At 28.0% G+C, this 26,722-nt stretch overlaps 1 protein-coding gene across 1 annotated transcript in view; it reads right to left on the bottom strand.

Annotated features, from left to right (window-relative positions):
- The window catches only part of LOC107446818 (glutamate receptor ionotropic, kainate 2-like), a 104,498-nt gene that overhangs the window by 30,304 nt on the left and 47,472 nt on the right, over positions 1 to 26,722 (bottom strand). The window contains exons 2-8 of the mRNA XM_071183227.1: positions 23,082 to 23,237; positions 19,163 to 19,429; positions 12,918 to 13,096; positions 12,579 to 12,632; positions 10,248 to 10,412; positions 8,994 to 9,140; positions 4,168 to 4,272 (exon numbers count right to left, since the gene is read on the bottom strand). Coding sequence (XP_071039328.1) covers positions 4,168 to 4,272; positions 8,994 to 9,140; positions 10,248 to 10,412; positions 12,579 to 12,632; positions 12,918 to 13,096; positions 19,163 to 19,429; positions 23,082 to 23,237 — 1,073 coding nt within the window. The remainder of the gene's footprint in view (positions 1 to 4,167; positions 4,273 to 8,993; positions 9,141 to 10,247; positions 10,413 to 12,578; positions 12,633 to 12,917; positions 13,097 to 19,162; positions 19,430 to 23,081; positions 23,238 to 26,722) is intronic.

The raw sequence follows: 26,722 nt of genomic DNA, 5'->3' as shown, positions 1-26,722 counted from the left end.
ACGTTCTCATTAAAAAAAATTAAAGTATTTCTCCTTGAAGAAAGTGTATGTTATTCAGAGCTAATAATCTCTCAGGGGATATGGTCATGTAATATACATGTTTACCAAAGAAATTTTACAATGAATTTGAAATGTTTTGTAATAATTATTAAAACGTTATTTTTTATTTTTATATGGTATAATCTTTATTTTTATGCGCTTTAAAATAATTTTGCGTATTACGGCTATTTTTTTAAATTTTAATTTTTACTTATTTAAAAAAAAGAAAGAGGCTATGGCATGCTTGTTTAGATTGGATAATCTAGTGAATGAAATTAAATTTTACTTTGCAGATTTAAAATTTATGAACATTAGTTAATTCAATTTTTGGATTTTTAATCTTGAAATGTGTTTTTAAGTGAATTCCTAATTCGATTTTAATTTGCTTCGAAATTTAAAACGCCTTCTTACAACTAACGAAGTCTACGTTTAGTTTCCCTAATTATCGATAAAATGTAATGGAAAATAGAAAGTAGTTTTGCATTTTTGATTAGAAATTCAATATATATTTGACAATAAACTCACTTTGGAAAGCCCATTTCTTTTCACGTGTTAGGAAACAANACGAAGCAGTGAAAAGGCTTCACCCATTGTTTATTAATTCCACGAAGATTGAGGCAAATGTTTATATTGAAAATGAAACAGTCAAGAGCTCCACCCACTACTCAGTTTATTAATCCTACGAAGATTGAGGCAAATGTTTACATTGAGAACGAAGCAGTATAGAAGCTCCATCCATCATGTATTGTTTCTTAATCCTTCGAAGAAAATGTTTACATTGAAAACGAAGCAGTGAAAAGGCTTCACCCATTGTTTATTAATTCCACGAAGATTGAGGCAAATGTTTATATTGAAAATGAAACAGTCAAGAGCTCCACCCACTACTCAGTTTATTAATCCTACGAAGATTGAGGCAAATGTTTACATTGAGAACGAAGCAGTATAGAAGCTCCATCCATCATGTATTGTTTCTTAATCCTTCGAAGAAAATGTTTACATTGAAAACGAAGCAGTGAAAAGGCTTCACCCATTGTTTATTAATTCCACGAAGATTGAGGCAAATGTTTATATTGAAAATGAAACAGTCAAGAGCTCCACCCACTATTCAGTTTATTAATCCTACGAAGATTGAGGCAAATGTTTACATTGAGAACGAAGCAGTATAGAAGCTCCACCCATCACGTATTGTTTCTTAATCCAACGAAGATCGAAGAAAATGTTTATATTGAAAACGAAACAGTCAAAGGCTCCACGCATTATTTATTAATCATACGAAGAAGGAGGCGAATGTTTATATTGAAGACAAAACAGTCAAAAGGTTTGCGCAATTAATTAATCCCATGAAGATTGGAGGCAAATATTTACAATGAGAATGAAGCAATATAGAGGCTTCATCCATTATAATATGTTTATTAATCAGTCTCTTAAGTAAATGCTGTTGGATTCTTAAATTGAAAGTGACCCTGAATAAAGGAATATAAAACTTCAAATGCATTTTTTCAAAATTGAATTTCACATTTTAGAAAAGATGACTCAGAATGATAAGGCTTTTTTCCTCATGTTTATAAATCATCTGGGTAAAAGCGTTAAAAAAAGTACATGACGTTACAAGAAAACAATGAATAGAAAAAATTATGGAACTTTTTGATCCTTATGATATTCATTTTTTTTTTATTTTATTTTATTTTATTTTCATTATTATTTTATTTTTATTTTATTTGAAATTTATTTTTACTGTATTTTTACTATATTTTTATTTTATTTTAATATTATTTTTACTGTATTTTTTTTTTGTTTTTATTTAATTTTATTTATTATTTTATTATTATTTTATTTAGATTTCATTTTAATTTTGTTTTCACGCTTATTTTTATTTTATTTTTAATTTATTTTTAATTTATTTTTGTTTTATTTTATTTTTACTTTATTTATTTTTATTTTTTATTACTTTTTATTCCATTTTTTTTCTCTTATTTGTTTTCATTTTATTTTATTTTTTATTTTATTTTATTTTTATTTTATCTATTATACTTTTTTTTATTTTGCTACCAGCAATTTTTCCAAATATATTATCTCTTTCTTCCCTTAGTTTAAAAAAAAAATGCATTATTATGAAAGTAATAATGTATTATTTGCTATTTTAAAATTATCCGGGACATTTGCTTATCTAAAATCGAAGTGGAAATGAATTTCTCGTGGAAACAAACTGCCATATATTTTTAAGCGTTAAAAACTATTAATTTTCGTTCTGAAAACCAATTTTTTTTAAAGTTATGAATAACTAGCATCAGTACATTAGTAGACGAATTGTATCGTTAAACTCTGATTATCAAAAAGAAATTCTTACTCAACTTATACAGACTACGCCATTTTAATATTTTTTTTTAATGTATGCCATTTTAAATAAAAGTTATTGTACTAATTAAAACCAGAAAAAAGAACTATATTTAGTTTGATATGAAGTCTTTTAGTTTCCTGGCATTTGAATAATATATAACGCATACTATACAATGTATGTTTATTAATTATATATATTTATAATATATAATTTTAAATTAAGTATTTATAAAGCATCTATTTTAAATCTTTCCATTTTATTACACGAATGTCTTACATTTTATTTTAATTTTTGCTTTAAAATTTAAAGTTTAAATTTCATGCAAGATAATTTCTATTTGTAATTGAACTTTTCCCTCTGCTAGTTAGGCTGTTTATATATTACTTATCTTTGTTTGGTATTAATTAAATAAAGTAATGTAAAATTCATAAATATAATATTTTCTTTCTGTAAAGCATTTTTTATACGTTTCGTTATTTATTTCGAATAAAAATCTACCAAATGTGTTAATTTTCTTGTAAGGAAAATAAACCGAAACGTAAAATTCAACTCAGTTTTTCATAATATGTCATTTAAAAAGATGTTTAAAACGATACTTTCTGTTTTTACGGAATTAATGTTTGGTAAATTTGTTATTCATTAATTACTAATGCTTGTCTCATGATATTTAATTTAGCGAAATATTTTAATTTTTCTTAATTGCTTATTCAGTCAATTTAGATTTATGCTAATTTATAACAACAGTAAACGTATTTTGAGTACTTCAGTGCTTCATAAAATGGAGATATAAATCTTAGAAAATCTCACTCCAAAACAAAATTTTAAAAATTTATATTTTACTTAAGAGATCTAATTAATAATTTTAATTAATTTTTTTAATACAAAAGAATTTTTATAATGTTAGTTTTATAAAATTAAAAATAATGGATAGCACCAAATGGAAAATAATTTATTAGTTATGTTATTTCAAAATTATTACTTATTCATTCTTATATGACTTTTTTCCTGAAGAGACAGTTCGGCAGCTTGCAGACGAATGATTTCGAATTGGACAGGTTAATTTCATCCCTGGTCCTTATTTGATGTAACTTAAATATTTATCTTCTCCTATCCTTTATTTGATTCCTTGATTCGTCTTGTTCCACAGAATAACACGCGCATGCAAAAACAAAACCAAAAAAAAAAAAAAAATGAATAAATAATAAATTATTAGTTTCCCCGTTCCACCTCCTCATTATAAAAAATTTAAGTATTTCTCCTTGAAAAAAGTGTATGGTATTCAGAGCTAATAATCTATCAGGGGATATGGTCATGCAATATACATGTTTACCAAAGAAATTTTATAAAGAATTTGAAATGTTTTATAATATTTATTAATGCGTTATTTTTTATTTTTATATGGTATAATTTTTATTTTTATGCTCTTTAAAATAATTTTGCTTATTATGGCCATTTTTTTTAATCTTAACTTTTACTTATTTAAAAAAAAAGAATGAGGCTGTGGCATGCTTGCATAGATTGGATAATCTAGTGGATGAAATTAAATTTTACTTTGCAGATTTAAAATTTATGAACATTAGTAAATTCAATTTTTGGATTTTTAATATTTAAATGTGTTTTTAAGTGAATTCCTAATTCGATTTTAATTTGCTTCGAAGTTTAAAACGTCTTCTTACAACTAACAAAGTCTACGTTTAGTTCTCCTAATTATCGATAAAATGTTATGGAAAATAGAAAGTATTTTTGCATTTTTGATTAGAAATTCAATATATATTTGACAATAAACTCACTTTGGAAAGCCCATTTCTTTTCAATTCCAATACATCTAGACTGAAATTTGTCCGGTATCCTTCTCTGTCAAATTTAAGAAAACCTGTCATGCCATCATAAGTCATCTAAAAATAAATGTATAATTGTACAGAGTTATATTATCTCAGTAATTTTTTTTAATATTTCATTTAAAATATTAACTGCAGGAATATTTATTAGTTTTTCGTCGTTATTAGCAGGTAATTGCATTCTGGTATACGAAAACATACTAATGACAAGAAAAATTGTGTGCTTCATGAAAGAATTAATGTTGTATATTATTACGACAGGATATTTAACGTGTACTAGTTACAGAATGTACTCATATCAGAAAAATGAATTTAAAATTGTTTAATACATTAAATGATGAATGTTGTATATTTTTATGTAAAATTTTTAACGTGAACTATTAACAGAAAAATTTAATAGTGCACACGAATCACTGTACGAAATAATCAATTTTATATATTATTATCTAAACACAATACGTACTAAATCAAAAGATGGTGATTAAGTATAATAGAAAATTATAATAGTTTTAACTATATAAATGTAAAATGAATATTCTATGCAACTACAGAGTTTTCTGCTTATGTTCTGACAAGTAAATAAACGAATTAAAATAGCTTAAAATATACCAGAATTAACAATTAAAAATTTGGGTATAATATTTATCATTTATACTTTCTTATCTTTTTCAAACAATTTTTGACTCATAAAATCAAAATCTCGCTTTTTTTTATTATTTTTTTTACGTAGCTTAAGTATGCGTTTTAATGTGCTCGTATTGAAAATTGTAACATTTAAATTTAATTTTACAAGTTTGATTTATACACAACATTTTAATTGATACGCAGTTTCATGCTTGCTAATTTTTTTAAAGTCTTATAGCCTCAATGTTGGAAACAGTGGTTCAGTTTTGCTTGCTCAACATCTTTATCTATGTAGTCATTGAAAAATAATTTATCATGTTTTGAGAATACATTAATAAAAATGATAAATATCCTCCAAGTTTGACATTATGCTTGCGCTCCAGGGAAGCGATGTAATCCTATTGTCATAAATACATCTTATATCTTTTCAGTTCAGTTCAACGCGTTTGTGATATTTTTGGCGCTGACATTTTGGCGTTACTTAATACTGCTTCGTCTCACTGCTCATTTTGGTAACTGAAAGCTGTTCTGGACCTTTACGTGTCTCTCTTGATAATTTCAAAGGATTATTTTTAAATGTAATTTTCAATCCTGCATGGTAAAAATTAGTTATCCCTGGAATGCTATTGAGTTTTAATAGATTAGGTCTTTGAAAATAGCTGATAGGGTTTTCTAGTTATGTTCCATTAGCAAAAAAGTCATTAAACGAAGTTTAATAGGTTTGAAAAATTTTAGTTAAGATATCAGTTCCTTAAAGAGCACCTCTATTAATTACTGATAATATTTTTAATTTGTTCAAGCAATTCTCTCATTTCGTGTCAATTAGACATGTGAAAATTAGATTAGAAAATAATTCGTGTTTCTTTTTATGAACGTTTCGTTTAATTCGTTTAACTTTAACTATATGTTTAATTTTAAATCTTAAGAGCTATAACGATACAAACAGTAAAAATTATTCTTCTGTATTGTTACATATTTTAGAAATTAGATTGAAAAATATGAAACGCTGTCATTTTGAAATTATTTGAAACATATACTTTTCCAATTGATACTATATCGATTTTATTCACCATTTTCAGATATTGATTTTTAAATCAAACGGAAAAACAGAATAAGACACATAAATATATAAGGGGAATTGGGGTAAGATTGGATGGCTAAGTTTTAAATGCTTGTTCAAGCTAAATTGTTCAACATAGAGACTGTCAGATTCATTCAAGATATTCATTGTTTTGTTGGGAACAATATATCATACCTGAAAATTCAGGAATGTGCTACTTTTTTTCTTGTAGTGATAAATGTACTACTTCTGCTCTACTTACCCCACCAATGCACAGTGGGCCAGAAGACCATGATCTTTGGTCAAAAGTCAAAATTAAATTTTTTACTAAAATATGTGTAGGCAGTTTCAATATCGCCCAAATTAAGTATTCATAATCATTCCAAACATTATAAGTTACTTTTTGGACCGACAAGAGTACAATGTAGTGAAAAATATGTTAAATTTTTTTTTAATGTAACTTTTAAATTAATATTTCAGAAATATATGTAGGAATTTCACCTCACTGTTGCATTTTTATCAGAGTAATTAGTCTGAAATTATAGTACAATATTTCAATTTGTTTGATTAGTTAATACTCTTGACAAACTTATAGTTTATGTCTTATCATTTGACATTTTACAATGTTTGAATCACTTTCGAAACTTATCTCAAAAAAGTTCCACGTGGTAATTAGCTAAACATTTTTTTGTTGTCTCTTTGATATATATATATATATATTATTTGGGAGATTTCTTTCAAAAAAACCTGCCCCATTTTGCCCATACTGCAAAGGTGGACTAAATATACCGAAAAACAAAAATTATGTTTTTTTTCATGTTTTCGCGTTATTTTGTAACATTATTTCGGAAATATAATTTACTTTTTTTTTAATATAAAGTTACAAAAATTATTATATTTTCATTGCTATATTTAATTATTTAAGCGCACTGTATTATTTTTTAATTTTTATTTTTGCTCGCCATATTTCAGTCACCATTTTGTTACTTTTTGGTATTTTTAGTGTATTTCAAAATTTCAACTATGAATTCAATTCACCTGCACATAAAAAACCCCAAATTTTGAAATAAATTTTATCGAAATACTAATTTTGGCAACAAAACCTTGGCAACTGTGCAATGGGGTAAATCTGGGTAGAGTATTTGAATTTCAGTGAAGTTCAGTAACGGGTTGAAAGTGAATAACGGGAAGTAAAACTAATAACCAACCGATCGAGTACACACTGACCAATTCAGTTGGTCTGAAACATCCAAATAACGAGTAGCAAGAGAGAAAACCGATCGAGAATGGAATGCAATTTAAACTGCAACCGTTGTGACGAGTACAGGGTACAGCTAGTATTGTATAAAAATCATTTCTGTATATTAAAAATTCGTTAGCACCGCCGTCGCCTTTGGCGTGTTCGACTTCACGTTGCATACTGTTTAGCAGTGCTAAACGTATAAGACAATCAAACTTGAAATTTGGAAAGCGAGTAGAAAAATATATAATAAGTACGAATTAAAAAAAAATAAACATTTGATAAGTAGTTCATGAAGTATGAACTGTAAAAGTTTTGTAGAAAAAAATAGCACGTGTACCACTCTACAGGCAGCAAGAATATAACCACAGAGTTGAAATTCAACATACTAATTTTGTTTATAAATTTGACTCAGAATTTTTGCTTTGAGATTATAATTTGTTCGAAAATTATTGCAATTTTGAATGCTCTTTTTGTGAATTTAGTATTTTTTGAAGCACGTTACATTTTATTCTGCAATTTTTTTGATAAACCTAAGACATTTTAATTAATTGGAAAGGAAAAAAATATCAAACCATAGAAGTCTTATAATAAATGTTAATAATTTGTTACGAGACTTAAATTGTAGTACTATGATAAATTCATAGTAAGAATACTTCTAACATTGGTAATATCACAATACTCCATTTCGGGTTGTTATACTTAATTTTAGAAGTGCTATTGACGCGAATCGTATTTGTGTAAGTATATGGGGCAAAAAATGAATGAAAAACTATTTTTTATTATTTTTAACATTGGAAGATATTAAAACGTTAGTCTTTCTCAATAAATGAATAATTCAAAATTAGGATCTGGATTTTAAGAAGTTTTCTTATAGTTAGTTCAGATTTTTCTTAATATTTAATTTAAGAATTTTAAAATGCAAATATTTTACATCATTTTGAAGAAAGTAATTTTAAATCGCAAACCTTAATTTTTTTCTTCTTCAAAAATGGGAATATGTGAACATTTGTTTTTAAATGCTCTTTCAAGGAGAGTCGGTAGGACATATACCAATAATGCTAAAACTGACCTTTTTCGATATACTTTATTCAGCATCTGAACATGATATTGCTTAATTTTTTTTTGCAGAATAGTTACATATACATGTTTACTATGTCATGACTGTTATTACATATCTTTAATCTTATTATCAAGACTTTTGGAGGACTCTAATCTTTGCACTAGCACTGTATGCATAGACACGACAACAACAGCAACATTACATATCTTAGGAAGAAGTATTTTTTTAAATTATGAACTGAGATTTTTAATTTTTTTTAAAAAGTCATCATCTTTGAGCAAAAATCTTCATATCCTTGCTAATGCTAAAGCTGTATCACGGCATACAATTGATATTATCTCAAATATCCCCAAAAAATTTCAGAGTATAAGTAGTAATTTAAAAAAGGTACATCGATATATGCTCCACCGACTCCAAACTATCGAAGAAATATTGTTTTTGAATTTTCAATTTCCAGAAACTGTTCGATATATTTCGATTAAACTTCAGTTTCTTTCATTAGGGAGTTAGATTAAATTTTGAATTCTATCTTTAAGTATAAGTTGTATGATTTTATTCATTATTTAATCAAGCCGAAGCATATCAAAATAAACCCTTAGCTTTGAATATTTGTAAAAAAAATCAATTTTCGAACTTAATTTAATTTTTAACTTGATTATTTATAATCGAATACTCTCAGTGACGTTATTTATTTTGCACTAAATATCTTATTTATTAATTATTTTGTTATTTGCTATGTTTTTAATATAATAAGAATGAAATTGTTTTCGAAACCAAGAAATGAAACTTACTGTTTTGAGGTAGTTGAGCAACTGTCGACCTTGTGGCCAAGATTCTGCTTTGGAACAAGAACGACTGTTAAATTTTAGAGTTTCATTCATTTCTTGTATAGCTTCCGTTAGCAACTTAATGGAGTCATACAACATAGCTAGTTGTGTCTGAAAATACGTAAAACCAATTTATACTATTTCGAAAAAGAAAATGTTTACATAAATTTTTCATCATTTTAAAACAACATACAATACAAAAATGTTATTTCATACAAATACGAAATGAAAAAATCATGCATTAAACAAAAATAATGCCTTTAAATGTATTTTTCAAAAGTAACACACATTTTAAGTGCTTGCATTTTAAAAATAAAGAATCGAAATTTATTTTATATATCTCGGTGGTTAATTTCGTGGAAAGAAAAATAAATTAGAATGATACGAAATTAATATTTTTTTTAATGAAAGGAATAGTCTTTCAATTTCAGTAAATAATTATTTTCTCCGGTTGTTTACAAGCATAAAAAAGTAAACTATCGGAAAGAAATAAAAACCGATATTTTAATCTCATAATTGTACAAACTTTAATTTATTTAATAATGAAAATGTTTCTTTTTTAATTTCATTTATGTGAGCATTTACTTTTTTTCCTTATTTATTTTCTGAATTCAACAAAGAAATTCTCCAAAAACTAAGTGCTTGAAGCATTTCATAAATGGAATCCTTGTTACTATTTTTAATTTATTAATAAATATTTTAAAGATAACTTCTTTTAAATAATGCTAATTAGAAACATTGATTTAAGTAAGAAAATATTGTGCCAGTTTAAGTATTTTTTTTTTATTTATAACTTATTTATTTTTAAAATGTGCACCAAATACATTATGCTAGACTCCTGATCTCAAATAACATGAGAAATAAAATTAGCTTTCATAATAATATATCTAAAATATGCTTAGTTAATATTTCTTTTCTATATATTTAAATAACACGCAAAAAGTATATATTTTAATTAACTGTCATTAATAGTTATCACTTCATTTATCAAAATCCCCACTGCAGCACATTTTTAAAATAAAAACATAAGAGAAATTTATTTCTTAACAAAAACAATTTTAACTATAGAAAAATTTACGCAGTGTTTTAGCTTGTATTTGAATAAAACGTAACTATTTTAATTAAATAAGCGTGTTTTTGAATAAAACTTAAAATTTCTTAGTTTTTATCGTTTTTAAAATAAAGACATTGATAAAAGATATCTTACATTTAGCCTACCTTCACAGGAGGCAACTTTTTATTTATACGGCCGTAGTAAATATCCCCTAGGAGCCATTCTCTAGGGACATATATACTATTTGTTTTTGTGGGCTGAACCAGGCGAAACCCAGAAATGTTTGCTCTCCCATGTTGAAAATCTTGTAAATCAACTGTATGCAAATCCTATAAATAAATTAAGAAATTAAACTTAAATGCTAATTCCTTATTTGTAATTGTATTTTAATACTATGACTACAAATATACTGAGGTACACAAAAATGACTGATGCAACGATTTTCACTAGGAACTATACAGGGTGATGCAGGGACAACCAATGAAGAAGACACAAATGAACCTGAGCAACGGGAAATTCATAAATGGCTCTGACAGCATGTGATTGGTAAGTCCGTAGATTTAGAGAGAATTCTCTTTCATTTTGCTGTCGCTATTGATAATTACCAACTTAGAAAGTGTTATGATGACTGGAGTTGAAGAACGTGCTTCCAGTGAAACGATGAAATTTAAGGTAGTGGCACCCATAGTTAGCTGATGTTTATGAGTGTGGCAAAAGCACACTCATTGCGTACCACTAACCGACTATTGTCTAAGTTTAGTAGGGAAGTAGAGGCTGCTTCCAAAGGTGTCAGTACAAGACGACTAGCAGCATCGCACACAATAAGAATTATGGCAACTGTTGAGCTTCTCTGAATTGCCTGCATACTCCTGGCCAACGTCTTGAATCTTAGGAGTAAAGTCATTCAATGGAAAATTATTATCTTTTTATTTAGTTAAGTAGTGAAGTTAATTATTTGAGCTCATTGCTAAAATATAAATATTTGTCTAACAACTAAACAAATATAATTTTTCAAGCGGGGGCTTATTCTCAGAAATAACAAGCGGGCTCGCTGCGTAACTGAACAGACTGGATTAATTGGTTTTAAATTTTATTTAAAATTGAGACAAATATTTTCACAAAAAGCGAAGCAGGTATAAGTTTCTGTCTATCACGCGTTGGGCATTGTTCATACGTTCTGTGTGAACATGCTCAAATAATAGTTTGCCAAAGCCATACATGACCTTTTAGTCACTTAAGCGCAATTGCCTGAACATGAGCTGGTGTTGGCAGATCCATATTAGTTCTGCTCCTAACTAGCACCACCTAGTATTGAAGTAAAGTATTCTCAGTGGTAAACGGATCATGGATTAGAATTCCATTGCCGTCGAGCTGATCGTGAGTGATTTTTGCTGTTTTAATTTTCATATACCATAAATGCGAGTTAAATCCATCAAGAAGTCCTCCACGAAGGCTAGATTATTTCAATGTTTGATCCAGAGGCTCCTTTGATTTTTGGATTAAGTTAAAACTTAAAAGGCTAAAGAGCTGGTGTATAAAACTTACAAGAAAAATATCTGTCAAACAAATTTTTTTTACAAACAGAACTTTAGCCATTCGAAGTGTTGACAAATCGAATGCAGATTTATCTTTCGTGAAAAATTTTAAAATTATTTTAAAACATGCTCTTAATTAAATTATATTAAGTCAATATCAGTACAGAAGTTATTATATTATTATAGAAGTTATGACAACAAAATGATCAGCATTCTTAGTTTCCTAAAAATTAAAATCGCCGTGCATTTTGTAAGTAAGATACTGAACAATGTTTTAAAAGCATAATTTCTTTATCGTAAACTCAAAATGTCTTTTAAGGGAAAATTTAGCAAAACGATTCACAAAAAATAATTTAAAAAAAAAATATCACTTTAAAATAAGTATCATAAGTAACTCTTTTTTTGCAAATCTGGAATTTTTGAATGAGGTTAAGTTTTAAAAATAGTTTGGAAAGTATTCTTGACGTATATCATATCAAAACCACATCAATCATGTTAAATATTGCTCATGGTATGACAGGAAGAGCATATTTGCCTTGTACTTGGTTTATCTTTCCACCTATATAAATGTATAAAACATATTACTTTTAATTAGAAAGTGAGTTTTAAAAATTTAAGTAATTTGTACTAATCGAATTGTACAAAAGTCAGGAACATTTTTATAAGATTCAAGTTGTAGTTTTATTTAGTACTTATTATTATTTTGACTGAGTTCTCAATTTTTTATTTCTTAAATTTCTTTCAGTTTTGATAACTGTGTTTCGAATTTTTCGGATTCTCTGTTTTTTTAAATGTAGATTACACTTATGTGCTTTATTATTCAACGTATAGAGTCTAAAAGATGCTATCAAGAATTCGATTCTTTACCATTTCCTTAACTAAATTTCTCTATAACATTTAATTCCCACTAATTTACTAGTTGTGACACATTTAAAATATGCTATTTAAACAAATACATACCAAAGATGTGATAAAGTAATTGTGATATTCTGTCATCATTCCAAACGTCTGAGCCTAAAAGAATATAATTAAAGATTTTACCCCTTTATAAAGAAAACATTTTGTTTCATGATTTAAGTTTGTACAGTGATTAATAAAAAAAATTATACATGGACTATAAATAAATTAAGAAAATACCGTTATTATATATTGTTTTCATAAATTATTCTACTTTTTCTTTAAATTAGATGATATTATTTTAAAAGATTACATGTTACTCTCTGCTTTTAAAATAGGTAAACAGGTTTAATTTTTTATAACGATTTAGCTTGGAGTAATGATCTCTGGAATGTTGCTTACCATTGATAAAATTTCTGTTATTTTCGACGTTGGGACATCAAGAACAACATTGGTTTCGCCTTTTTTACTGACTTCTTTGAGCAAATTTCTATAATGGAGGCCTCTTTCCAGCACCCTTAATGTTATTTTAACATCACCATCATTTGCCATCATGATAAGATGCTGCAGGCGAGGAAGTGCTAGAAAAAAAAGTAACTCCATTACAGAACCAGAAGCTTGAGAAAAATTACCTATTGACACAAGCAACTAACTTAATTTAGTAAGCTCTCATTAGAATGAATTAATTATTTAATCTCTTTTTTTTTACATATAAGGTTTTTCAAGTAATTTCAAGACAGATGGGGAATATTTTGAACTTGAATACATTTTGAAAACTTTTGATTCTCGTCTTTGCATCTACCTTAGCGTTTTGAAGAAAACCGTATCAATTAGTACTGAAAATCACATTGACCAACAATGTGCTTCTTTAAAGTAAATCATATATAAGCGAATGAAATTAAAACTCAAAGAGAAAAAATATTTCCTAATAACTCCCCATTTTTCATAAAAAAGTAAGTCTACTTTGCCAACTTTGCCATAATTCTTCTTTTTTAACAATCGTTTAGATAGGTCTATATCAGTGGTTCCTAACCTGGGGGCGATCGCCCCAAAGGGGGCGATACAGCTTCTCAAGGGGGCGATAGAGCTTCTCAAGGGGGCGATAATCCTTAGGGGGGCGATCAGGGGGCGACGAGTACTCAAAAGATAAAAATTGCTAATAATATTAATAATTAAAGCTATTTGAGATTGNTTGGTTGCTCACAAGCAACAATGAATGTTTTTTTGAGCAAAAAGAGAAAGGGGCGATAGGTGTTAGCCAACCCCAAGAGGGGGGCGATGGTTCACAAAAGGTTGGGAACCACTGGTCTATATTAACTATCAATGTATTTATGTTATTGATGACCATTTAAATGAAATTAAAACACACACTCAAGACTTCCAAAAAACGTTTAGAGTTTAAAGAAATAAAGTGCTTAGGTCTTACTAATGTTAAAACAAATAAGTTGAGTGTAAGATTTTATAAAAAGAACTAGTAAATCGTTATTATTCAAAAATTATTTTGATATGAAATATTCTTTACTATATTATAATGCCATTGTTTTTTATGACACTTTTAGAAAGCTCTCGTAATTCACTATTATATCATAATTCTGTTCAAGTACCTAATGTTTAAGTCAGAGACATTTTAACTGTATTGGTAGCAACATTAAAAATTTTTCATCATCATCCGTTTACAGGGTCTACACCTAATCTCCTACCTTCTGGCTAAACTCTAATTTGCTCCAAAATCAGAGCTTTTTAGCACCACATATTTAACATAATCCGTCTTCAAATAAATGCTCGTTGGTCTGACAAGTACTCATGCCAAATATGAGTATATTCAACTATAGATATCCCTATCTTTCTAGCAGTGAATTCTTACACTCTCAAAAATGTATTGCTTTAAAAATACTATCAATAATATCAATACTTTGAATCATGCATCGAGAAAAAAGTATGGTGAAAGCTATTAGAATATGGCAAAATTTACCTTATTTCTGACTGATTGGGAACATAAAAAGAATGACCATTTTTTAAGCAATTAATTAGAGGTTCAATTAATAATAAAGTATGTTTTATAATCTATGATAAATTTTTGTAAACATGGTAAAATTTGATGATTTTATCATGACGCTTTAGAGTATGGCATAAAAGCTATTTACTCTGTAAAATTTATTTTTGAGTATTGTATTTTATACTAAATTTATGATAATGAGAACTATAATTTTTTTAAACCTTAATTCTTGGCGATTCGTTACCTTATGAACGGAAAAATTATACCAAATGAATGGTTTAAATATCGTACATTTTGACTTTATTTGAAAATATTATGTTTTTTTATTGGAAATATTATTTCCATACAATACAATAATTTCACCTGATTTTTCCTTTTTTCTTGTACTATGAAAGAAGTATATAGCAATATAACGTAGTTAGTAAGGTAAGCCACTTATTATCAGAGTTGAACGAAAGAGGTGCCTAATCTAATGTAAGCTAGATTAAGCAGTTCATTAATTCGGTTTTACTAGGCTAAGAAAGACAGAAATCGTGCAATATTATGCTTCAAGGCGCATAAATATCACCAACAATGTTCTCCGTCTCGATGTTTTAATTTCACTTCATCGCAATCCCTGCTGTGTTTCGGTATATAATCATCAGTGCTTATTGGTTCATAGTATTAAACAAGTCTCTATCCTTGTTATTCGACTTGAGAACTGTTCATGCTGTAGCACAATTTTAACCGAAAGCTTAGCGCTTAGATAGTAATTTATTTTCCAAACAACACTCCTAAATTTCTATGGAATTTTCTCTTGAATGAAATACGTTTTGTGATGTTTACGTTCTTCATCAATGTCAATAGATTCCTGCTTAGGTCGATAACGAATGAATAGATGATAGGCAAACTTAACAAAAGCATGATAGATAACTTATAATTTGCATCGATAATTTAGTGCTTCAGTGATTTATGAAAATGAAGCAGCTATGTAGATCAGATAATCAAATAGAAATCCTTTAAATCATTCCGTTGATGAGTTTACACAAGAATCTTTTCAAATAATAATGAATTCCTCTAATTCAGAATCGAATAGCTCTGACAGTTAGCGGTGTGAGTAATGATTTAATGCTGGGAACATGCTGAGATCTTTTAGATTGCGGTTCCCTTAGAATATTTACTACTTCTTCACTCATTATTTCATTGGGAATAATTATATTGATAAATGGATTTCAAACAAACTGTAGGTTAATCACTAAACATAGTTATTTTAAAATCACGTAGAAGTTGTGTAAAAGTGTTAAAAGGGATAACATTCTGAATTTCAAAATGATGAACCGGTGATGACGCAATAAGAGTTGATTAATTATTACTGCACATCATGAATATTTTATTCGCATTACATAGTAAATGCTAATTTAGACACGTAATTATTTTTCTCAAAGAGTTCAGATGCTATTTTTAATTATCATCAATTAAATATTTAAAAACAACTATTAATTTACCTTAGCTTTCTTTTCAGTATATATTTATAGAAATAGATAGGTAGTAAAATGAAAAGCAACTAAATAATCAGTTCTTGTTTTAATTTTATGAATATTTTTTCACGTTTAATGCTAATATGATGTCTTTATTTTAATTTATTCTGTTTAATGAAGTGTGTTACAAAAATTAGTATATTAGAGTAGTTCGTAGTCCTTATTGTTACGAAAAATATTATTTTCCGTTAAACTTTAAATATTCCATAGGCATTTTTAGAAAAATCATTTTACCACAAAACTTTTCAGAAGAAGAATATTTAAAATAAAAAAATCATTTGATTATTTTTTTAAACTGAATCAAAAATAATAATTGTTTTCAATGAAAACATTATATAATATGTAAGCATAACAATTTGTGAGTATTAGATTTACAAAGAAACTGCATTTTTGTCGTTATAGCATAACATTTTCTAGCGAAATAAGCCAAAAAAATCAACAACAGATAGAAAGGACCTTTAAGCTTCAGTAGAAGATAAATTGCAATATCCAAATAAGATGCAAATAGATAATTCACATAAAATGCTATAGATATTCCAAATAGAAAACCAAATAGATAACCAAAATAAGATGCAACGCTTTTAACTTCATATTATTTTCCACAGATCAATTTCTTATTTGTAAAGTAATTGCGACTGCACCTCTTTTCAAAAACGATATTAAACCTTAACCGGTTAAAAAAAAATCAGAGATACGCATTTTGATCACGAGGAAAACTAAATGATCTGACTCCCGCATAAGAAAGTTAAGCATAAAGTTTTTCCAACTTAAAATTTGAATTCTTTTTCATTATTGAACTTGTTTGAAGATTCCGTATCAGCGTTTATGTAATTCATAACCTCAACATTAAGCATAAATAATGGGTAAAATGTAAAAATTATTAAAATTAACATTAGATTAAATATGAAAATAGGTCCCATAGATGAAACATTCAATTTAAATGTCATACGAGTTTTTTTATCATCGGAGAAATATATTAGATTATATACAACAGAGTTGACATTTTGAGAAAGACGCATTAGAGTAATTTTTATCAGACACATTTTTCCTCTCCAAGCAGATTATCTCTTTTTCTCTTGAACATTACAAAACACAAAAAATGTATGAACAATTTGTGAGTATTAGATTTACAAAGGAAATGCATTTTTGCCGTTAGAGCATAAAATTTTCCAACAAAATAAACTAAAACAAGCAACAACTGATAGGAAGGGCTCTTCAAGCTTCAGTAGAAAATAAGTCGCCACTCTGTGAGACGCATAGACGCTTTGGATAAGCAAGTTTTCTAAATCTAGGCTTTGGAAGCTTTCCAAGTAGGTTGTTAAAGTACTTTTTCTTTCTTTTGCTTCTACTGAATTTCAAAAAAAATATAGAACCATTGATTTCAAATGACATCAGAATCTGCACGAAAGAAATGTATGCGGGTAAATTCCTATTTCAGCATTCTTTTAAGCTTTTGGGTTAATGTTACGGCTTACACTTTTTCACGTCTTGAATATTTGGAATAGTTTTGATGCTAAATCTATTTTAAAGTAAAGCAGAATATATTTTCTTTCTAGACTTTCTTTTTTTTAGTTAAAGAAATGGTTTCATAGTTAAGGCACTGTTTTTTTTTCGTTTTTGAAAATAAAAAGAGCTTATCTATTGTTTTCGAGAAAATTTTTCTACTTAAGATAAAACTTATTTAGTTAAAAAATTCTTTTAAGAATCCTTGAATAAATTCTCTTTTTGGGATTTATTTCAAAGTAAAAAATAAATGCAGTTCAGTTTCTAAAATTTGGAATATAATATGTCAAAAATACATTGTCTGATAGTTAATGTTTAAAAATCATTAATAGATAAAAATAATAGTATAATATGATAATAATTAGTATAATATGAAATACAGAGTGAGAATTTTTGATGGAATGTACTGTGACAGAAACTAAGACAACCGTATATCTTTTAATTGTGAAATGTAAAATACATACACTGTAAACAAATTCCGGATCTAATTACGGTATAAAGTAAAGGGCCTTTGGGTGCCTCAACCGTAAAATCGATTTTACAATAAAATATTATACCTTGAGTTTTTACAGTAATGTATATTTAATTAGAAAGATTCGGTGATTTTAGGTTTGTTATTACAGTAAAAATTGAGGTACATTAGGTTTGTTCGGTACATAAGCATATGTTCGGGTAAATGGATTTTACGATAAAAATTACCAATAAACTGAGTGCCGCATTTTTTTCTCCGTAGTATGATGTGGAGTTTCTTACAAGTTTCTTTCAGAGAAGTTTATTTTCCTAGCTCAAAACTTTATAAGCTGATTTGAAGTTTAACTAAGAAATATTCAACGAAATAAGTCTATGTTAATCCAATAAAAAATAATAAAAACTCGGGAATTTTAAACCGAAGAATGGTGCAAAAATTTATAATTTTGCTTTATTTTCATATATTTTCCAAATAATTAAGGAAATATGCATTTTATGAACCTCATTGTTGTTGCTAGAGGTGATTAGTTTGAAATCAGTCTTTTATTGTCAGCTTAGTTAGCGGTCCCACTTGCAGACGAACTTCGCTGATAATTTTGAAATTTTGTCTATGGTCTCTTCATAGAATGCAGCTAACAGTGTATGTCTGTTTTCTTTAATTGATTTTTCAGTTTGTCGGTCCTTTTTGAGATGTCTGTTACGTTAATGGAAGTATTCTCTTCGTGGTTCTTCTGCATTCTAATAAATCAAATCCATGTTAAATATAATCAAATTTATGAATACGTCGGAAAAGAAAGATCGCCTAATGTTTCTTGCTAGACTGCGGGACTTTTTAATGTTATATATTTTATCATTTACGTCTAATACCAATACAATCGCATAATATATACTTTTTTTTTTTAAATTTTACTCAACGTATTTTGTTATTAATCGCATAAAATATTTTTTACCTTCAATTTCGATTTTGGATTAGTAATGAAACTTAACATAAAATAAATTTAGCCTAATTAATTTGATAATAATGTCAATTCGTGATAAAAAAAATACTTTACTTGTGTAAAACTCTATACGATGAACAAACTAAAAAACCAATGCAGGAATTTTACTAAACAAAAAGTGCTAATCATCAAGCATGTAGTAATGTCAAATTAAGTAACACTTACATCTGGCATCTTCGTATATGATGGTGAAAGATTTCCATCCCCTTGACATGATAATGTCCCTGTGGGCTTGACTTAAGGCACTGTCTGGTGGATGCAGATGCAGAGTGTATGAGCCATGAACCCCCTTCTTTGTTACAGTAGTAGTAGTTGGTGCTGTGCTAAGATGAGGCACATTCATAACGCTGCAAGTGGATTGGACCACAGGAAGTTTGGACGGAATATGTGGACCCACGATGGCCAAGGTACCGACGTCGATTTGTCCACAAACTGAAAAGCAAACGAGATTGCTCTTGTTCATATTATAGGAGTGAACCTTTACATAAGTTGTCTTTTTTCAAATTAAAACTACGAAGTCATTTGCGTATTCTTTATTTTAAACAGGCAAGAAGAAAGATTTATACTTTTAACCAAAATCATGTCCGTTGCCTATGTTATTGAACAAATTCAATTATATAATTCATAATGTATTTTTTATTATTTATGTTATTTTTATATTTCTTATTATATACGTATTATGCATTATAGATATTATTTTTATAATATTTTTAATATTATTAATTGAAATATTTGATTTGTTATTCATAATTTTGTATATTATTGATTAGTGTTTGGTTAAGTGATTGGTATTGATTAGTGTTTGGTATATTATAGATTAGGTTGGTTTGTTAATGTGCAAAATTTTGAGTGAGTAAAAACGATGCCACAGTGTGATGAGGTGAGGGGTAACATTAAGCATTTGCAATCAAAAAATTTTGGTTTTGGCTAATTTGTGCTAAGACTCTGTCAAATTACCTTTAGAAAAAATTGGAAATTTCCATGAATTTATTTTCAGTTTTTTTCTTACTTTTTTAAAATTTTAATGCATTTATGTTTGATTTAGAGAAAATATTGTTCATTAAGTAAGATATAAAAAAGCTGTTTCAATTCCTGTTTTTTATTTAAAAGAGTACGTACAAAAACTAGTAAGTGTGCATTTAAATGCTATACTTTTCCTTATTTTAATATTATTGACATGAAAAAGATGACTGAGTTCGTTGCAATAAAGGCTAAACAATATAGTTGCATTTATATGAAATAATATATAGAATATAATTCATGTTTTATTTTACTTGGTAATTTTTACCATCCACGCTTAATGTTTATTTTTAAAACTTTTGTCAAAAATAAAATCAGAACAGAATGCGCATTAGCGATCCTAAATTTAAATTTTAGATGAGGAAGAGGAAAAAGGAAGCGCTTTTGAAATTTTTTATATCACTGCCGAGGATCTCAAGAATACTTCGATTGCCGATAAACTTAGATGTGTTCCTAATATTCGCCATCCGAATTCTCTCTGTCTTCTGAGTGTCAAACAAGCTTTGAAAGTTTTACTACTACCATCCTTAACAGTTATTGGTGGGATATGAATGGTTCTTTTGTCCATTTTCGCTTATATGTGTGTTTTCTGATTTTTTTTCTGTTTTCATTTTTTTTAAATTGTTTCGAAAACNAACAATGCCACAGTGTGACGAGGTGAGGGGTAACATTAAGCATTTGCATACACAAAATTTTGGTTTTGGGTAATTTGAGCTAAGACTCTTTCAAATTTCCTTTTAGGAAAAATTGGATTCCAAGAATTAATTTTCAGTTTTTTTCTCATTTTTTAAAATTTTAATGCATTTATGTTTGTTTTAGAGAAAATATTGTTCTTTAAATAAGATATAAAAGAACTGTTTCTATTCCTGTTTTTTATTTAAAACAGTACGTATAAAAACTAGTGAGTGTGCATTTAAATGTTATACTTTTCCTAATTTTAATATTATTGACATGAAAAAGGTGACAGAGTTCGTTGCCTTAAAAGCTAAGCAATATAGTTGCATTTATATGAAATAGTATATAGAATATAATTCATGTTTTATTTTACTTGGAAATTTTTAACATCCACGCTTAATGTTTATTTTTAAAACTTTTGTCGAAAGTAAAATCAGAACAGAATGCGCATTAGCGATCCTAAATTTAAATTTTAGATGAGGAAGAGGAAAAAGGAAGCGCTTTTGAAATTTTTTATATCACTGCCGAGGATCTCAAGAATACTTCGATTGCCGATAAACTTAGATGTGTTCCTAATATTCGCCATCCGAATTCTCTCTGTCTTCTGAGTGTCAAACAAGCTTTGAAAGTTTTACTACTACCATCCTTAATGGTTATTGGTGGGATATGAATGGTTCTTTTGTCCATTTTCGCTTATAGGTGTGTTTTCTGATTTTTTTCTGTTTAATTTTTTTGAGATTGTTTCTAAAACATACATAAAAGATCATTACGGTTAATACTGCGTACTTTTTCGTTTCAGCAATCCTACAATATCACTTTTGCACATTCTAAATCTTACTTAGTTTAAAATAATCCTATATTTTAAATTTAGAGGCCATTTTGTGTCTTTTTCATTGTTTTTATATCTCAATCATAATAAAACGGTCCTTTTATCCATAAAAAATATAACATGTAAACTATCTTGCAAAATTATTATTTGACTTATTTAAGTGCGAGAGATTATACTAGTCAGTGTTTTCTCAACAAAAATCACATTATCTTGATACATCTTAATAAAAGGAACTAATAGTTTTTTTATTACATTTCTAGATTCTAAACTATTTATAAGGAGTCAAGTGAGGTAAATATGGCAATGGGGTAATTGTGATCAGCTTGCTGTTCACAATGACTGTGCAAATTAAAAATTTAAAAATATGCATTTAGTATAGTTTAATTTATTTTACTTTGTTTCACAAATCTTTAAATAGTTGATAAATAAAATACTGATACAATATTAAAATAGTTTTAAAAGTATATGGAAAGTTTTGAAAAAAAAGTATTAGCGGTAGTCGATTTAATGTGATATAAATAGTTTATAACTAAGCACTTGACATTTATTTTTATTTTTAATCATTGTGTCTCCATTTTAAAGATTATTTGTTAAAAGTATATGATAAATATTACCCCGATTTTTGGCTGATTTTAACCATGTGGAATGCTTACTCAAAATGAATGACTTTCACGCTGCTCTATTTAAAAAAAAAAGCCTAAAGCATTCACAAAAAAGATGCCTTCTCCTTTTTATTTCTTAAATCTGATGTTGCCATGGTGATGTAGAGACCTCAGAGTCAGAAATAAGCTAGATGAAAACATGGCGTAGCAGAATATAACAATCCATCTTATGGAAAAGTTAACTCAGAGAATCAAAGAGCTCGTGGTCTAACCCCTAAATTAAATTTTCTTAACAATTAAAGAAGATCTGGAACTTGTGGAATGTTTGATGACTATATCCAAATTTGGTTATATTTCTGACAGGGAAGAAACTGTGCATCTTGTTGAACCATCGTGTTAAAGAGAAATCTATTTCCAAGGTATTAGAGAATGAAAAATCTAGAGGAAGATGGGTATCTAGGCATTAGGGAGAAACATCTTTGCTTGTCTTTGGAAAAAGCAGAGCACCTTTAATCATTGTTCCAACCTAACACTTTTCCAGAAAGTTTCAGCAATTTTAACCATAAAGACAAGAATCAAAAGTGGTGTATGAGAAGGAAAAACTAATATTATCAGAAAAAGCCCACTTTGTATTCTATATAAATAATGAGGGTTCAATTATAGCCCTGAAATGTGCATGGCGAGAGCAAAAGTCAGAAGTGTCAGACCATGAGTCAATTACAGTTCTAAAATGTGTATCAACTGGTGGTCATGACCTTGCCATAAAAAATCCACGTAAGCAATTCAGAAAGTCTATTTTTCGCTACATTACTAAAGAGTTAAAAAACACTCCATAACCTTTAAAACATTTAATTAGACGTGAACGGGTTCTAAATGATAAAAAAAAGTCAATAGTGGTCATAGTTTCCCCTAACTGCTCCTACGTCAGATATTTACGCCTTAATATAAATGTGCTTACCTTTTTTGCCAACATGAAAATTATCGTTTGGTTGTATTCTAACTATGTGAGCTGATAGTCTTATTCTGGGTAAGATTGTCTTGTTGCCGTTTAGTTTGTCTATCGCATATCTCATATGCTTTTCTGAGTCCGTGTCTTTGCCTTCAAAGAGACCAACTAAAACATAAACAAGAAAAAAAATCAATTAGCTTGAAAACAGGTATAATTCAATTGTCTTACGACTAGTCTTCATGTAAAAAATGTATGCAATAATTACAAGGTAAAAAAATATAAAGCATTTTTTTCACTTTTTCAATTCTCCAGCTATTATTTTTTTCCTACCCTGTTTCAGTCTTAATTTTACCCCAATGAATTTGTATTCATCTCGTACGTATTTTCGAACACATCTTCTATCTGTTTTGGTTTGCAATGTTAATTTAGTAAAATTATTATAATTATTAGTATACATATTTAGTATATATATTTGGTAAAATAAATAAATAAGCAAAATATATAATATAAAATTAAAATAAATTGAAAGCAACTACAAAACCTTTCAAACTTCACTTTGGAAATAAACTATCAAAAAATTACAAAAAAATATTATTAAAAAAAATTGATCGCCGCAAGGTGATCACTGGTTACCCATTGGAAAAATGGTTGTTGTCTAATTTTTTTCGGAAAAGCAACTTTATTCTGTTTTCATCTTGGACATCTTTAACTGTTAATCCTGAACTGCTCTGTAAACAATTTCGCAAATATATTTCACTGCAGCTCAGGCGCATTCTGTGTAAATTCTTTTGATGACTGAATAGACATTGAACAACCAATCGAGATCAATATTAACATTTTCGGATTGGTACATGTCATTGTACATGTCATTGAGTACGTGGGCAATGGATCCTTTTATTTCTAATTGGTGATCGATACCCAGTTCTCGTATTTGCATGAAAGAGGTTCGCAGAGTCACCATTTGCTCTTCGGTAGGGTTCATCTCTCTCAACCACTTTGGTACTTTTGTGAGGGACGGGCTTCATGCTTGCATTTGCGAACGGAATCCTTTCGTTTTTCTGTTTGTGTTTCGTTAAGGTATTTCCGCCTGCGTTCTTTGGCTTTTTCAGCCTCGGTAAGTTTAGGCCTTGGCATCATTTTTTTCTGGCTTCAGTGGCCAAATTTGGGACAGTGCCGATCAGTTTGGACCCTCTTTATTTGTAATATTCACCTGAATTAGTATTGAAAAATATCCAGTTTGAACTGTAGGTTAGAATTTCTAATTCTTAATTAAAATAATAAAAACAAAAATATCGTTCAAACGATGAAATTCTCTTTTATTCACAACTCAAAAAGTATTCATGGGATCTCTCTGGTCCCATATCTCAAAAATGAACTCACCACCTTAATGCATAACACAATTAAAAGTGAAAAAGAGAATTCTAAAGCAAATATCAATCAGCAGCGGTCACTATAGTAACGCATTAATGCCGACGCATGGTTACTGTTTACTATTACTCTGTTGTGTTACTAAACTTCCTGTATTATAATTACAGAAACTGAATTATGCAATTATAATCAATTATTAGTATACATATTTAGTACTTATAGATTGTACTTATAGATTAGAAAAGTACTTCAGATATTAAATAATTATGGTTATTCATTCATTTTAGCAGAATTATATATTTAATAAGGATGGAAGAAGTTAGGTAAAAACAACCTTGAATATGATAAAACTTGCTGTGTTTCCAGCTTTTTGGGAACTCTTCACTTTTTTTGTAACGCTTTCGGTAAAATTAAAAATAAAAAATACTGTTATAATATGCGATAAAATTTAATAATGTTATCATGATACCTTAAAACATGGCATAAGAACCATTCATTCGGTTCAATTTACTCTTCAGTTTTGTATTTTTTGCTAAATGCATGATTAAAAGAACTATAATTTTGAAAACTAGAGTTTCCAGTAAACCGTTATATTATGAATGGAAAAATTAGCTTATTAATGGTTTGAAAACCGTATATTTTGGTTTCTATTACCAGATTTTTGGACTTTATTTCCGGAAATATTATCACAATTCAGTTGGGTACTCTTAAATGAATATTTTTTCTATGAATAAGGTCTGATTATTCAACAGCATAAATTTAATCATTTTACGTATTTTTTGTAATGTAACAATTACATAATTTCAAGGACCTGGCTTAGATTAGCTCTAAACCTGGTCCTTGAATAAATCTTACCACAACATCTTATCTGTGAAAGTGTTACTTCTAAACTAGATAATTCAAAACTCATCCAAAAAAATTCAATTTAAAAACTTATTCAAAATACCGTTATTAAAATGCACATGATTTATTGATACGAGAACTTATACATTGTCAAATATATTTCAAAATAAAAATTTATAGGTTTTTCTTGTTTGAAGAATTTTCTCGAGAGCAAACTTAATTTATTAGAATAATGAACACAAAGTTACAACCGGGAGGACGCGCCTCCTGAACGAATGTTAAGAGGTGTAGGGCCTTGGAATAATCCCAAATGAAATTTATTGATACGCTGCCGAAAAACGTTACATTTCTACCTAAAATTTAACACTTGGGTTGACTATTGAAACTTTTATTAACTATTACTATTACTATTATATTAACTATTTGAAACTTTTTACCATTCTTTTTGTGATAAAATTTAACAAAATATGATAATATTTACTTCTGATATAATTGCTATATAAATGATTACATTGTACTTGATATTTTTGCTTTAATATTAACGTGAATAAACATTTTTTACCTTTGTATAATTTCTTAGGACAATAAATGCAAACAGAAATTATCTTTCTTGAGAAAAAATAAAAATATGGACAATATTAAACTTTTAGTTGATCTTAATTTATCTATTGCAGGTAACAACAACTGTTTAATATCTGAACTTGTAGTTCATCATTCAAACTCTGATTGACAAAAAATATGCTGATGTCAATCACTAATATGTGGCATAGCGATGCAGTTTTTATATACAATTTATACATTTTATACACAGTTAGTGTATTTTTGCTAGATAGCAAATAGTTCTTGTGCTCATTGCGATTTAGTAAACCAGAAGAAATAGCGTTAATCGGGGACGAAAAATCATGGAATAAACTTATTCACAACAAGAAATAAACTAATTTGTAGAAAAAAACGGAAAGACACGTGGGATATTTCTATGATTCTAGTAACTGATAAAACGTCTATTGAGGGAGGAGAAATGCCGAAAATAACTTAAAAATTATTCAGAAAAAGCAGATAAAGCAGAAAAACTTATTTGTAAATAAAAAGGGATGATCAATTGTCTAGTATTCTAGGAATGGGTATTTATAAATAGCATGGGGTCCTAAAATGACCCCCGCGAGGATTTCCGGGTTAAACCAGATTTTAACATTAATCATAAATTTAAACATATATTATAGAGCACCAATTTTATCTTTAGTGTTTAATAGAGTCAAATAATTTCTGAAAAACTTTTAAAGCATGCAATTCTTAAGCCGTTTTTTATGTGTGGCAATTTTCTTCGCAATCTACAAAAATTTGTGTAGTTATATATTTCAGATATTACAAGAACAAAATGTTTGCTTCCTATAAAAATCTTAGCGTATTAAAATTTAACTTCAAAAGTTCACTTCAGATCA

The sequence above is a fragment of the Parasteatoda tepidariorum genome, chromosome 7 (genome assembly GCF_043381705.1).
Source record: "Parasteatoda tepidariorum isolate YZ-2023 chromosome 7, CAS_Ptep_4.0, whole genome shotgun sequence".
NCBI classification, from domain to species: domain Eukaryota; kingdom Metazoa; phylum Arthropoda; class Arachnida; order Araneae; family Theridiidae; genus Parasteatoda; species Parasteatoda tepidariorum.
The sequence above is the reverse complement of the archived record's forward strand: the minus strand, read 5'-3'. Positions and strand labels throughout refer to the sequence as shown.